Source organism: Prionailurus bengalensis, chromosome A2 (genome assembly GCF_016509475.1).
Source record: "Prionailurus bengalensis isolate Pbe53 chromosome A2, Fcat_Pben_1.1_paternal_pri, whole genome shotgun sequence".
Lineage (NCBI taxonomy): Eukaryota > Metazoa > Chordata > Mammalia > Carnivora > Felidae > Prionailurus > Prionailurus bengalensis.
Genome location: NC_057348.1, coordinates 122,479,068 through 122,493,433, shown reverse-complemented (window position 1 = coordinate 122,493,433; position 14,366 = coordinate 122,479,068). Strand labels below are relative to the sequence as shown.

The 14,366-nt window shown below is 41.0% G+C and overlaps 1 protein-coding gene across 4 annotated transcripts in view; it reads left to right on the top strand.

Moving 5' to 3' along the window:
• PDE1C (phosphodiesterase 1C) overlaps positions 1–14,366 on the top strand; it is a 507,283-nt gene that overhangs the window by 472,960 nt on the left and 19,957 nt on the right. The window contains exon 18 of one of the 4 annotated variants that reach the window (XM_043589212.1): positions 885–4,714. The exons of the other annotated variants lie outside the window; for them this stretch is intronic. Coding sequence (XP_043445147.1) covers positions 885–898 — 14 coding nt within the window. The 3' untranslated portion in view covers positions 899–4,714. Of the gene's footprint in view, positions 1–884; positions 4,715–14,366 lie in introns of those variants that run through there. 4 annotated transcript variants of the gene reach the window in all.

The following is a 14,366-nucleotide window of genomic DNA, read 5'->3' as shown; positions in this document are numbered from 1 at the left end:
TTGACTCCTGACATTTCTGTAGGTGGTGGTGTTATCCATAAAGCCTAAGCCACTGTACTCCTCTCCCACCTGGAGTCCTGCACAGGAGAGAACCCTGTCTAACTACAAGGCATGGTGGCTGGCAGACCATGCACCACTTAGGGGAAGCAATAACATAATGGTTTTGGTTTGTCTGCTTGCTTTTTAGAGTTTCCTTTCAAGCCCAGTGAGGTTGCATAGGGGTTGGGTATGCCAAATGAAAAAAAAAAAAAAGTCCAGCATTGTCTGTTTCCATTAATTTAGTCCTGTTTCCATCTTTGTCTTCTTCCTCCACCACCTCACTCTGGGCCCAGTAGAGAAGTCAGTTGATTTGCCCATCTGCACAATGATTTCAGCTGGGACCCGTCTTGTTTTGAATCTTTTCTGGGAAGGTTCTAAGGGTAGGGCAAAAATTCTGAGAGGGGAACATTGCTTTTGGTATGGAAATGGCTGGGATTCAGTGAATCTGATTCCTTTCAGTCCCACTGACCCCTGAAGCATATTAGCCAAACAAGGCAGTCCCTGTCATCTTGGTCAAAAATAAAGTATCTTAGATCCATATTGAGGGAACCAAATGTTTGATAGTCAAGTTTAAAGTAACTGGTAAGATTTTGAATGTAACCAGTGTTTAAAATTCTCCACTGAGAGTTTCCCTTTATGAACAGAACAAACTGTACTACAAAGGAGACAGAAATGACTAGTATGGAAATGTTTAATTGATACTTCTCTCTCTCTCTCTTTTTTTTTTTTTTGTTGTTGTTGTTGTTCCTTAGATTTTTCTTCTCCTCAGACCTGGAGGGTGGAGAAGGTGGGGGAGGGGGGAAAGGCAGCATTGACACTTTTCTTTTTCTTTTTCTTTTTTTCAGATTCAGAAGAGTAAAACACACCTCACATACAATTAAAGAGGCTGCCATGTCTTGCATCATTTTAGCTGAGCTTCTTCATTCTCCTTCTCCTTCACAAAGACCCATATCTGGGGAAGGTGTACAACTTTCAGAAACAAGTCCCCCACACTTGGCCTTGCCTCATGCCATCTTCCAAGAGATGGCTCTCTGGGAGCTGGTGTGAGGTCTAAGAACTCTGGGGAAATCCTCCCCCAGGCAAATAAAACAACTCGAGATTTTTGCACAAACAGAAACAAAACATGAAGGGACTTCCTCAGAATTCTTTGCCAATGCCCTGGCTTTCAAGGCACCTGTCTGGCCTGGATGGACATCCTGGATATGCTGAGGGAGGTCTGAAAAAGTCACATGCACAGTAATCGCCATTTTATTACTGTCGATGCTGTTACTTTAAATTGTTATTTTTGTACTGGCTGCTGATGGTGGAGACAGCCGTGCTGGCCCTCCATCACAGCTAAGATGATGATTCCAGTCTCTGGTTGTTCCTTTCCTGAGTCAGGAACATTCTTTTTCTCCAACTTTCTTTCATACTTAAAAATTGTTCTTATGCTCGTCTTTCCATTTATATATGAGATTCTTTTTTTAAAAGAGATTATACTATAGGACTCTTTATTTGTAAGTACTTTATTTATCTTTGCATTCATTAATATAAACCTGAATGTTTCAGCTAATGACCATACTGTTTAGGTTGGAAACACATTGCTTTCATTGGTTACCATCCATAACTAAGTGCTTACTGAAATTTTTACCACTGGCTGGCCCTCTTCTTTTGCATATTTATGGTTTCACTTGATCACTCTTCTTTCTATTCAGGGAAGTGCTAAGGGAATTAGTATCAGGGAAATATGTCAGATAATTCTTCTCATTTTAGTGAGTCTTTAAAAATGTCACACAAGAGACAATTTAGCACAAATCAAAAGTAAGAATCATGGACATAGATAGCATGGAAAAAGGATAAAGATACACTTCCTGAATCCAGGTCAAAATGGAATCCAGTGGAGTATAAGTGAAGTGTAATGTTGTGGGTCTAAATGCTTTGATTTGGATAAAACTGATGCTTAAAAATGGTTATGGTTCACAAAGGAATCTTTGAGTCCTTCCCAAGGGGAAACTCCATGAGCATACTGGTGATAGAGTGGGATTAGTAATAGGAAGAGAAAGAGCTAGATGGTAGGCTTAGGCGTATTCCCCATTGCAGATTTAATTTCTACATTAAAAACACCAAAACATTTTAAAAATCTATTCCTAAGGCAAAATGTTGCTATTTCTTCAGACAGAAAGGAGACCCTGTATGTAGTCTACAGGGCCTCTTGCCTCTCTGAAATATTACCCAACAGAACGATCTGAATAGAATGACAGTTGTGTACTGACATTTAAACAGAGTTCTTTGGTCAGCTTTACATTTTGCATTGTAATAACACATATTTTTCTGTAGTTCCCTCTGCTTTCCTAACAGTGACCACAGTAAATAACGTGGTCACAAATCCAAAGCAGAGGCCTGACAGGTCAAGTAATTGAGTAAATCAAGCCATATAATATGTTCTTGCGATCAATGGCAGTTGGCAGTAGTGAGGCAGTAAGGACAGGAGGGACTGTGAGGAATTGGAGTCATTTGTATGTTGAGGTGTGTGCTGTCGAAAGGGGGTGATTATTAGTCAGCTACAGGATTAGTGTTGCGTAGGAATGGGGATCCTAGATACTTTGGATTTTATGTAAACTTTCTCCAAATTTTCAAATATCGGCAATGAGTTCAGAAATTTCCAAAGACTATGTGGGTCCAAAAAACCATGCCTGTGACCTGCATTCAGTCCATGGGACATCAGTTTGCAAACTATGCTCTTTGAGGTGATATCGTTTTGTATAGGACTGAAATACAACCAACCAGTGCATGTCCAATCTTTCATCTTGGAGCCTTTTACCTCATTTCTATTCTGTATTTTTGTATGTAGAGCTTTGCAGCCAGTCAAAATAGAAAGCTTACAATTTCCTTTTTATACTCTTAACAAGTAAGAATAAACAATATCTGAGAAAGAAACAGGAATATAGCCATTTTTTCTAGCACCTATAAAGATGGAAATGTTTTTCATTTGCCTTGAGTCATTAATTAGCTAAAAAAGAATGGGAAGAGAATTGCTTTCAGTAGAGAACTCTGCTTGGAATTTGCTGTGTGGAAAAACAAAGCTCCATGTAACTCATTTTTAAATCCAGAGAAAGTATTTTGAAGGGACATTGAGTAAAAATGCAAAATTATTCTCCTTTTAAAAATAAAAATATATGTATTATTGTGGTATAAATTGATACTGGAGTAGATAAAACATTGATAAAACAAGTCAGTATTTCCAAAGCTCTAGCTCATTCTCTGTGGTGTTTTTGTTCTCTTGAAACAACTTCCAAAAGAACAGTGATAAGGGACACACATTCTTCCATTGCATGGAGTACAGCATCTTAGTGTTAGGCTGTCACGTAGAAAGCAAGGGCTTACACACCTGAATTGACCAGTGTGTGGAGAAAGCAGTAGGGACATTTCCACCATGGACAAAACACAATTTCTACATATCCCTGGGCGGAACGCTTTCCAGTGCAGGTGGCCCTAACGTTTGGGTCCCTGTGTCACCAAATTGTCTACATCCAGGTTTTGATGATGTGGTATGTTTTGATGGCATAATGATCCATCCATAGGGAGATCTTTGTTCCATCTTTTATTCACTCCAACCTTTCTTAGGTTATGAGCCCTAATAACTTATGGCAGCAGGCAAGAGACTCATTTCTAACCCATTAAATTCAAATGGATTTTCTTCCATTATCCATTTCATTCTTGGAGCTTTTAAAAACTATTGAAAACATCTGACAGGATCCCATTAAGGACCTGATATACATAAACAGTAAAATAGTATCTAAACACCTAAAAGCCAAAGAACAATGGAGTGTACCTGTTTATTTCATTTGCTGAATTAAAGCCATTGTATTATATTTACCACTTGGAACCACACCTTTAGTAAATTTGAAAAGCGAAAAGTAAAGAGCAACATTATTACAGGACGTGAGACAGAATGTAGACAAAAAGATGGAGACCAATTTTATAATCCATAGTTTGGGAGTAAGAATACTGGTCTTTTAGTATCACTTCTGTTATGGATCACTTTTGTTTAGATGATAGATAGATAGATAGATAGATAGATAGATAGATAGAATATATATTTTCTTCTATTCTTAACCATTGGGCAGAGACTTATATGTTAGAAATGATTTCATAATGTCCCCCATGGAGTATGGGGGAAAACAAGAAAAAAAAAAGCACTAAATCTTTTTCTCATAATGAGATAGAGAAGATTCTGAGATTAAAGCCTATGTGTGCAGTATTATGTCCCAAATAAAGGGGATTTAAAGAATCCAGGCAACGTTGTTTTTTTCCAGTTGGAAACTTTGTTCTGATTCTGAGATTCCCACATATCCCATCAGGAGTTGCAGCAGCAGGGGGTTCCCCACAGGGCCCGGCACACAGTCAGCTTTCAAGAAGTGCATACACAACTGTCCCGCTGCATTCCACCCTCCACCTGTGAGTGCAAACAAAGCTCAGATTTACCTGAACATTTATTCAGCAGCTCCTATATACCAAGCATATCACTAAAGGCTTAATTTCTAAGTATATGCAAACATAACCTAGAGACACAAATAGCTTATCATAAGGGATAGGAAATTGCAAGTAGTTTGGGGGAAATTGTCAGAGCCAAATTTGTGAAAAAATAAAAAATGAAAATTTATCTATGGCTCTAGGATTTAAGAAAAATAAAACAGGATTTCTCTGAAATTGTTCTTTTAAAAGGGATGATGACGCCAATCTATATGAAATACCAGTGGATTTATATTTATAATCCAAGTTGAAATATTTAAAATCCAAAATAGACTCTCTGGGAGCAAACAGGAGATTCTATATGTGCAGGGTGGGGAATCTTTGCCCAGTTTTGCTCTGCCGATATTACGGTTGGTACAGCATTGAACCACATAAAGTTGGACATTAAGGAACATAATGGTGCGATAGCGATGTTATATTGGATCTTATGTATGAATAAATGGAAAGTAATACTTGTGATTCATCAGTAGTGCTCCATCGTTAAAGGCCTCATTATCACTTAGAAAATGAACTTAATGAAAAAAATGTAATGAACAACACAATATTTCTACGAAACATCCCTCTGAGAACCAGGGACACATTACCTGCCAAGACCAGATTTCAGTTGTTTAAGATTTCCTCTTGTCAAGACACTGAGCATTGAGGTGACACTAGAATTAGAATGTTAACAGAGCCACCTAGGACATTTGACAGAGTTAAGTTAATTTGGCTTCAGAGAGGTTAGAAAAATGGGAAGTAGTCCTCTGGGTATTCTCATTAGACATTTGTAAAAGACTAGGTCCTTTCCCAGGAAAGGCTGCATAATCAAGAATTGTTTCATTGAAAGAACACCTTGTTTTTACACTAAACAAGAGTGGGTACACGGTGGAAGGTCTGGACTGGAAAATTCATGAACGTCAGTTTAAACATTCTTAGTTCCTGGTTATTTTAACTAATCCCCACCACCATCTCACCCATTTTCCATTGAAATATTTCAGATGTATTTGAGATGAATTTACCTTTATTCTGGGTTCTGTTCCCAAGTGGAAGTGACTCAACGCTGGCAAAGGCTGGCTTCATTAAATGAACTTGGTGCCAGCCCACATTGCTTTCCACTGAGCCAGAAGAAGCAGGGGGTGGTGTGTGGGCCCTTTCAGCTCACTCAAGGCACACTTACTCACCCTCCCTTGGGAGGTAAATGCTGTCTGGAGCAGGCCATTCAGTACCATCACGGAGGCCCTCAGCGTTGGTCAGCTTCAGCCATGATCCCTGAACTTCACCCATGTATCTTCATAGGAGCTGGCTTCTGAACCTGCAGAAACATTTCTCTGTCAGGTTATGGTGCAGGATAATTCATTTAAAATAAAACCCATTAAAACCCAGTAGCTATGGATTGGCTTTTAAAAAGATTGCCCTGGAGGCACATTGTTGTATAGTCTTCGCTTCTCTGTCATGATCTATCTTGGGGTAGGTATCTGTATACTAATGTCCTTGTCTTTGAATGGCTATATGTGCGATAGTACAGAGATATAGTCACACACTGATATACTTAGATATATAGTAAAAATATACAGCCCTAAGTATTGTCTAGTAACTGATTCTAGAGATAGAACTGTAGAATATACATTTTTCTTTTTTCTTGCTTTGATGATATTTTTATACAATTTTATATGCTGTACAAAATTTTTAAAAATATTTGCTATTTTCATTTGTAGAGCTCAGTTAGGTTTTTATCAGCTCCGGTGCCCACTGTACAGCCAGATTGCTCCCCCTACCTAATTTAAGTGTCTTCTCCCTTTTTCATACCTTTCTGTTACCTTTCCCTTCTTTCTTCCCTCATTTTTCTACCTTTCATAAATTCCTTATTTTGCCTCTGTCCAGGCAAGCCATTCTGCTTGTAGTATCTTTAAGCACAAGGAAACACAAAATAATGGTGTGTCTGTTGGGGGGGGGGGAGGGAATAAACCCATCTTGTTCCAATGTAATTAACATGAGGAAATGTTGGGAGCCAAGGGTGGGGTAGGTAGGTGGGGAGTAGGGAATAGACTGGGGAAAGGAAGCAGGAAAAAGGAAATTCTCATGGGAAACCAGTTACCCAAAGCAAGGTGAACCACTTTGAAGCTGATGTAATGCTGTTATCTTCCCTCAGTGTAGAGCACACTTTGCTCTCACAGGGTTTTTCTCCTTAGGATGCCATGCCCTCACTGTGAGTAGATCCTCTCCTGATATGGGCACTGGCCATATGTGAATGCATAACTCAGCTCATCTCCTTAGCCTTAGATTTTGCTGCTGTTCAGCTGGATTTGTGGGAGATGTCTAGATTAATACCAAGAATGTCTAAAAAGACTCAAAAGAGGGAGGCACGCAGAACCAAAACCCCAAACCTCCATCCAAATCATGCCAAATAAGTAGTTCTTTGGAGGGTTGAGGAAGAGATTTCTGGATATGTCCTGAGAATGCTCTTTCAAAAGGGAAGATGGTAACATGGACCTGTCTTTATTTTATGGCAGTGATAGAATGTACTTCCATAATGTAAAATATGTTTCTAGCAGATAAAATGCTGGTTGTGATTTGCATTTGTATATCGTAGGGCAAGAGAATGGTCATCCATTCTGAAGAAGAGTGTTTTATTCCCTATGATGCTGGTTTGTACTAAAACAAACTATTCAAATGCCATAGCATCACATCTCCAAATGCAAAAATAATTCGTAAAGATTCATGTAAAACAGAAATAGTAAACTGCTCTCAATAAATTAAAGATGTGTTTATTGTAAATCTTTATTTCATGGATGAGGCCAACAGTCTGTCAATGTATAATTTCCCCCATCATCTAGTAATGAATAAGTACTTGTATGTTCTTCCGATTACCAAATAAAAACAATGAGTTCATCTCTCAGTTGGAATTTGAAAACTGAAATGCTGTTTTTTCTTTCTTTTAATGTTTTCTTGCTGTTGTCTGTGTTCTGTCCCAGATATGGGGTTGTCCAAACTCACTCAACCATCTGTCTCTTTTGTATCCTTCCAAACACCACATAACACCTAGGTACCAAGTGCCTTTGCCTGCCCATTGGAAGATATACACAGTGCATCACATCTCATAATCTTTTTTGAGAGGTGAGGTGGATGGTTATCAGAAGCTCCTCAGGGCATAAGAAATGTCAGCATTCATGGAATTAAGCTGGCTTCCATATGTTCAGTTTTCTTCTGGATATGATGGCATGGTTTTCCAATCCTGTGATGCCAGATTTCAAATTCCTGACTTTTTTTTCCTTTTCTTTTCTCTTGAAAGGCCTACCTGGCAATATTTTCTTTTTCTGCAGCAGTGAACAGCAGGAGCCTGACTAGGGAATAGTCATTACCCCTGTTTGTGGGCATACTAGTGGTTTACATACAGGATGTCACTGAGCCTACCTCCTTCAAACCAGCCACTAAGAGGGACTTTCCTGGTGGCGAGGATATTACACAGACACCACCCTCTTATCTGGGCCACCTCTGTGTATTGTTCCTGCATAGTAACTCCACTGGATTATTACTTTAACAAAGGAGGCTGTGATGTTTATCCAAAGTGGCTGTGTTTGCTGTGCATTGAAACGTATTTAAAAAAATTTTTTTTTTCTGAAAGCAAACGCAGACTTTACTCATTTTAAAAAATATAGAAAAATATAATGAAATGAAATTCACTTGTAATGCCCTATCCAAAAATTATTCACTGTCACTTCCTTCCTCAATGCCTTCTGGTTTTTGCTATTGTGTTTTACCCAATCGAGGCCATGGAGTGCAGTATGTTTACTTTTGTATTATGGCTTGTTCACATAACATTGGATTATCAGCATTGTCCCATTTAAAAAATGCTCTTTGTTAATGTGATTTCAATGGCAACAGAATATTTCATTTCATGGCTTAGTCCAGTTTACTTAACCGACTCTCTGCTGTGGGACAATTAAGTTACCTGTTTTTATTTTATTTTTTTGGCAATTGTAAACAACGTGGCAATGGAGTTCTTTGTTCCTAGGCTTTATAGCATTTTTGAATATCTCCATTGGATGAATTCCTCGATGTATAGTTACTGGGTCAAGGGTTATGAACGTTTGTTTGACTCGTCATTTGCAGGCCCAATTCCAAGGCACATTCAAATATTAAAACAGCCGTATTTAAATAGCATACAGTGGTTGCGTATCTGAGTAGCTCTTGTGTTTTGGGGCATTGATCTTTGTGATAAACAGAGATCAAGTTACAAAGAAGGCATTGTACCGATGGTGGTTGTAGGGGGGAGGAAAAGGGTTATTTAACTGTGACTGTGCAGCCCTAATTTATACGCTGTTGGAAGACAACTCTTTGGGAGGTATGGGTGGGTTGGAAGCAATGCAGCCTCCTTCAGTGATGCCACAGCCCTGAGCAGAACGTGGGCTTCTCTTGATGCTTTTGTCAAGGATGGGAAGAGGCAAAAATGGTGATCTATTCTGAGGCATCAGGCAACGGCTTGCTGCCCTCTGCCACACCCCGGATGAAACACAGAGAAGGTGTTGGTGGATGTGCTTAGCAATAGAGATCAGAGGTTGTGCGTATCACAAAGGCAGATATTGTAAAATGCTAAAAGAAAGGGATTGAAAATGCCCTGTAGGTTGATAGACACTTTTCCTACTTCCGTTTTCAGCACCCACCTCTGCCTGTGGGATCCATCTGCTTGTGTTGTAACAACATTGCTGTTGCACCATTACTAATGATGACACTTGATCTCAAGGGCTCTTAAAACACCCCTTCCCAGCGGGCTTGGCGGTGCTCACCCTATTTTGCAGAAGGGGAATTGTTTGTTCAACATCAAGCTGCCTATCACTGGGGTTTACTGCTAACCTCTTGTCCTGAGTCTTAGGTGTGTGTATCTGCCCCAAGGTTGGGTGTCACTTCCATCAGTGTCTTCTTCTCCAGACTCTTGATGAATCGGATTCGTTGCCCATTAGCTGAACCAACGAAGGACATTAATTTGAAATATCTGAAAGCTATCTGTTTGTCAAAAGATCCTTCCAGTCACACAAGCTGCAGTGATGACATTTCTGCCCCGAGCTGACTGATTGGGTTGTTTACTCTTTGAACATTCACATGCCGTGGGTCAAGGACAGTGTAATCTGTGACCTTAAAATGCTTATCTTCCAAAGATGACATATTAGCTACTTTACACACACTCAAGCACACACCCCTTTCTTTCGAGCATAAACTAATAATAAACCCTATATCACACTGCGCAGTTTGCTAAGTACTTCCATATGTGCACCGTTACTTGATCCCCACAATTATATCTTGAAATCGATGGTTTTAAGTTTTTAGAGGTGAGGAACATAAAGCTTGGCGATGTCAGCCCTGATGTGGTTGATTATTCATGTTTTCATTTTACCTACTTCATTTATAAAATATTTTGGAATTCTAAAATCATTAATCAATTTGTTTTTAAGACATTAAGAAAGCAAACTAAAACCAGAGGCAAAAAGTAGCTAGTGTAGTTGGAACAAACCAGGACAAATGTTAGTAAGCAGTCATGCAGGCTGAAGAGGCCTCCCCAGTTCCCAGCGTTATTTCATAAATTGGATCTGAGTTTCCTGGAAACCTAAATAAAAATGAAAAGAAGCCATTTACAAGATTCCCATCATCCTTGAGGATAAAGCACACCAGTTGTTCAGAAGAATGAACGCTTCGTCTGATGGCCGAAAGAAATATCTTCTATACGTATTCACTGAGTGTGTGCTTCTCATTCCCTGCTGTAGAGCGGGCTCAGCTGGGAACTTGAAAATTGCCCAGGCTTGGGCTCCACCCCAGGCCGATTGAACAGTATTTCTGGGGGAAGTGCCTGGGTTTTAGCATATTCTCTTTACAACTCCCCAGGTGATCCTAATGTGTAGCCAGGATGGAAAAGCTCTGACAGAGTGAATTCTGAATCACTCACAGAGCGTCATTCCCAAGTAGATTTCTACGATAAATCCTAGAGTTATATGTGTCCCAAGGTGTTCTGCTGGCATGGAACAGTAGGGCACAATTTGGAAGCTGATCCGGACCTAGATCTTCCAGCTCAGTTTCTGGTGTTTTCTCTGGCAACTGGAGCAAAGGAGGGGTGGGGTTTTAGAAAATGAAACTTACATGAGTTGAGTATTATTCCCACAAATGGCACTGTGAGTAAAGTGATAGGTAAGTTTGGTGGCTCTGGGATGGAAAATGATTTCAGGAATACAACCCCAGTTTACAGGGAGCCAGTAGGGGGTTGACTCAGAACTTAACCACCCACAATAGTCCATGATGCCATCTAAAGGGTGGGAGAAATCACAAACAGGTTTATTTTATGTGTCTCCACATGCTACCTGTTTGTGACTTATGATTAGGAGAGATGTGGATGATTGCTCCCTTTTCCTGGTACATTGGGCATTTCATCCAGCAAACAGAAAAAATAACTCCATGTCTAGAGGGCTTGTGGTTCCACTTTTCCACTGACCCAAGGCTCCCAGAGGTCCCCATGTCACTCAGTGTCTGCAAAGACCATACCAAGGGGATGAAAACCTGTCCCAAGGAAAAGCCACCAAACTGCAGGGTTTCAAAAAAATCACAGTGAGTCATTTTTCTTTTAATTGCACCAAGCATTTGTATGAAATCACCTAGTACTAGCGAATGTTTCTACAGGTAATAACACTGAGGGCTTGTCATTCAGTGCCTTGCAGGTTTTCAAGGGCTCGCATAGGCAACATTATGTTTGATCTCTCAAGTTCACAAGAGTAGCCATGGAAAGCAGAGTGCCGTATTTTCCAGTAGTGAGACAACAACAAGGAAATTTCTATTGCAGAAAGTTTTCCAAGCCTGCGTGATGATCAGAATCACCTGGGGCAGTTGTGAAACTTCCAAGCCCTTCTGGAAATGCTGGCTCACCAGTGCTTGGTTGGGCCTGAAAATCTCGTTTTGTTTTTCCTTTTTGTTAAAATAATTGTTTAGGTTTTCTTATCCTGAGGCAAATTTAGTATGACTGCACTTGAAGGGAGCCTGGATATTGAGTTAGTCAAAAAACAGCAAGAGTCACAGGGAAAAGTGTCTCTAGGTTTGAACTCTGAAGGATCTTGGCTTAAATATTGCCCCACTCAGTAGCTTTGTGCAAAAGCTTTTGTCTCCAAATTCCATAATTCCATAAAACAGGAATTATTTTATCATCAGAGAGTTACTATCAGAAAAGATACCTAATGTACATTTAATTATTTATAGCTAATATGGTACCTAGAACGTAGTAACCACTTGATGTGCAACAGCGACTATTATTAATGACCAAGCGGTCAAATTGTGAATTACCACTCTGAATAAAAAACCCGAACCCAGTCTCCATCCTAAAGCAATGGTTCTCACCTGAGGGCAATTTTGCTCCTAGGGAACATTTGTCATTGTCAGGAGGCCATTTTTGAAGATCTCAATAGGGAGGTGCTACTGACACCTAGTGGTAGAGGCCAGGGATGCTGCTAAACCTCCTTCTAGGCACAGGACAACTCACTCCTACAGCCTGGGTGTTGTGCCGCTGTTGTAAGCCCTACGGTAGAGGGGACAGTGAGACAAGTAAGGTGTTTTGTGAGTGGAGGGATAAATGCTTTGAGTCATTGGCGCCCCGGTGTAGATGCAGATCAGTGGGACACAGAGGCATTTCTGGTGGACCAGAAGTAGCTCTGGACAAGAAGGTTAGAGGCATGGATTTGCATCCTGGTAGCACCCCTGATCAGAGCTGACTTGCCACGCACAGGCCCACCATTCTTTGCGTAGGATGCATTGTGAAGGGCACCCCCTGGAGTTGTGCAATGAGGCAGCCCTGGTCCTGACCCAGAGTTTCACTTTGGGCTTTTCACCTCGGGGTGTCTGTGACACCTCATGCTACCAGTGGTCATTAGACCCACCTGGGCAACTTGTTGATTTGCAGACATCTAGCTCCATTCCTTGGGTATTTCACTTTAGTAGGCTCAGGAAAGGGCCCTGGATGCCACATTTATAGAAATCACCTCAGGGAATTCTGAATCACCCTCAGAGCTAGGATTGGGCCCTCTGCATTCCCTGCCAACTCTGATATTCAGGGCACATATGAGACCTGAACCACAGGGACGTAAAGTTCTGCCCGATGTAGCTTCTCTCACCTCCTGCAAATTAACCGTTTCTGTGGCCCTGAGGTATTTGGATTCGTTTGTGTTTTCTGTTTTTCCTGTTGCTTCTTCTCCTCCTGTTAACACTACTGCCCCTACCACTGCCAGTAATAACAATAACAATAACACAGAATATCAGGGTGGTACCCTAGCCTGTAAGACTAAAATGAAACTTCTCAGACACTATCCCAAGTGTATTTCTCCACATCTCACCTGCGATTCGGGGGTGGAGGGAGTTTCCCCACTCACTTCCAGCCCCAAGTTCCTGCTTCCTCTGATGAGAAGTCAACTGTGTTGACTGTCAGACAGTGATTTCTCAATGAACACAACCTCCGTACACATCAGGCCTCTGCGTGTAACGTAGATGTTACAGAAAGTTGGAGTAGGTTCAGGGGACTTGTAACAGAAATGACAGTGGATCATATATATCTTCTGTTTAAGGATTCTCTCCGCACATCTGCCAGCTCAGACTCCAGGCGTCTGCCGTGTTGCTGGATTCTGATGTCCAGGCCTCTTTTGCCCCACTCTGGATGACAAAATAAAGAAAGAGATGAATGAGTGGATAAATAACATTTGTATACACAATATATGTGAATGTGTATACCCATGCATGTCTGTGTGCATATGCGTAAATATAATAAAAAATATATATACTTGTGTGTGTATACACTCACACACACACATACTTATTTGTATGTTTATGTGAATGTTCTTTTGCACAACCACTCAGCCCTCCCTTTGTTTTCTCTCTCCTTCCTGATCCTCACTCTGGGGTCTGCCTTGTCATTCCCTCGTGGCCCACGAAACTGTTCACATGAACGAAGATAGATAATCCCTTTCCTAGTGGGGTGTTTTGGTTGTTGTTGTTGTTATTTATTTACTTTGAGAGAGAGAGCATAGGAGCAGAGGAGGGACAGAGAGAGAGGGAGAGAGATTCCCAAGCAAGCTCTGCACTATCAACTCGGGGCCGATGCAGGGCCCAAACCCACAGTCCATGAGATCATGACCTGAGTTGAAATCAAGAGTCTCATGCTTAACTGAGCCACCCAGGTGCCCCATCCTGGTGGGAGTTTTGATGCCAGCTGCAGGGAGCCCATGGACCCCACTAACTGAGCATTAGTATGGTCTCCTGCATATGCACACACACTGTGGTCCCTTTCATACTCGCCAGAACACTTTGATGTCATTGTTATTTCCCTTATTTTTCAGAAGACCTGAGCTTCAGAAAAATCAAGTTAATTGTTTGAGGTTCAATAGCCTGTCAAGTCTCTGGGGACAAACCCCTGATTCCTTGGTTCTAAATCTAGGACTTTCCCTTCCACAGCAGCAGTCTTCCACCCTGCACATAAAATCATCTGGGGGACTTAAACGTACTGATGCCAGAGTTCCACCCTAGTACAGTGAGAACAGAATCTCTGGGGGGTGGCGCTCAGGCAACTGTGTATTTAGAAAACTTCCTTGGTGGTTCTAAAGTGTGGTCCTGCTCTGTGATGTGTTGGGGACAGGAAACACGCACAGAGGTAAAGGCTAGGCTCCTGGTTCTTTTGGACCATGGAATACGTGCTGCTCCCACAACCTCACCCAACCTTCTCCCAAACGTTGTTTTAAGACCCAAATGTCTGGTTTATTTGATAATGTTTCAGATGAGCATTTATCTGTCCTACAAGTCTGTCCACAATCCTGCTTTTCCTT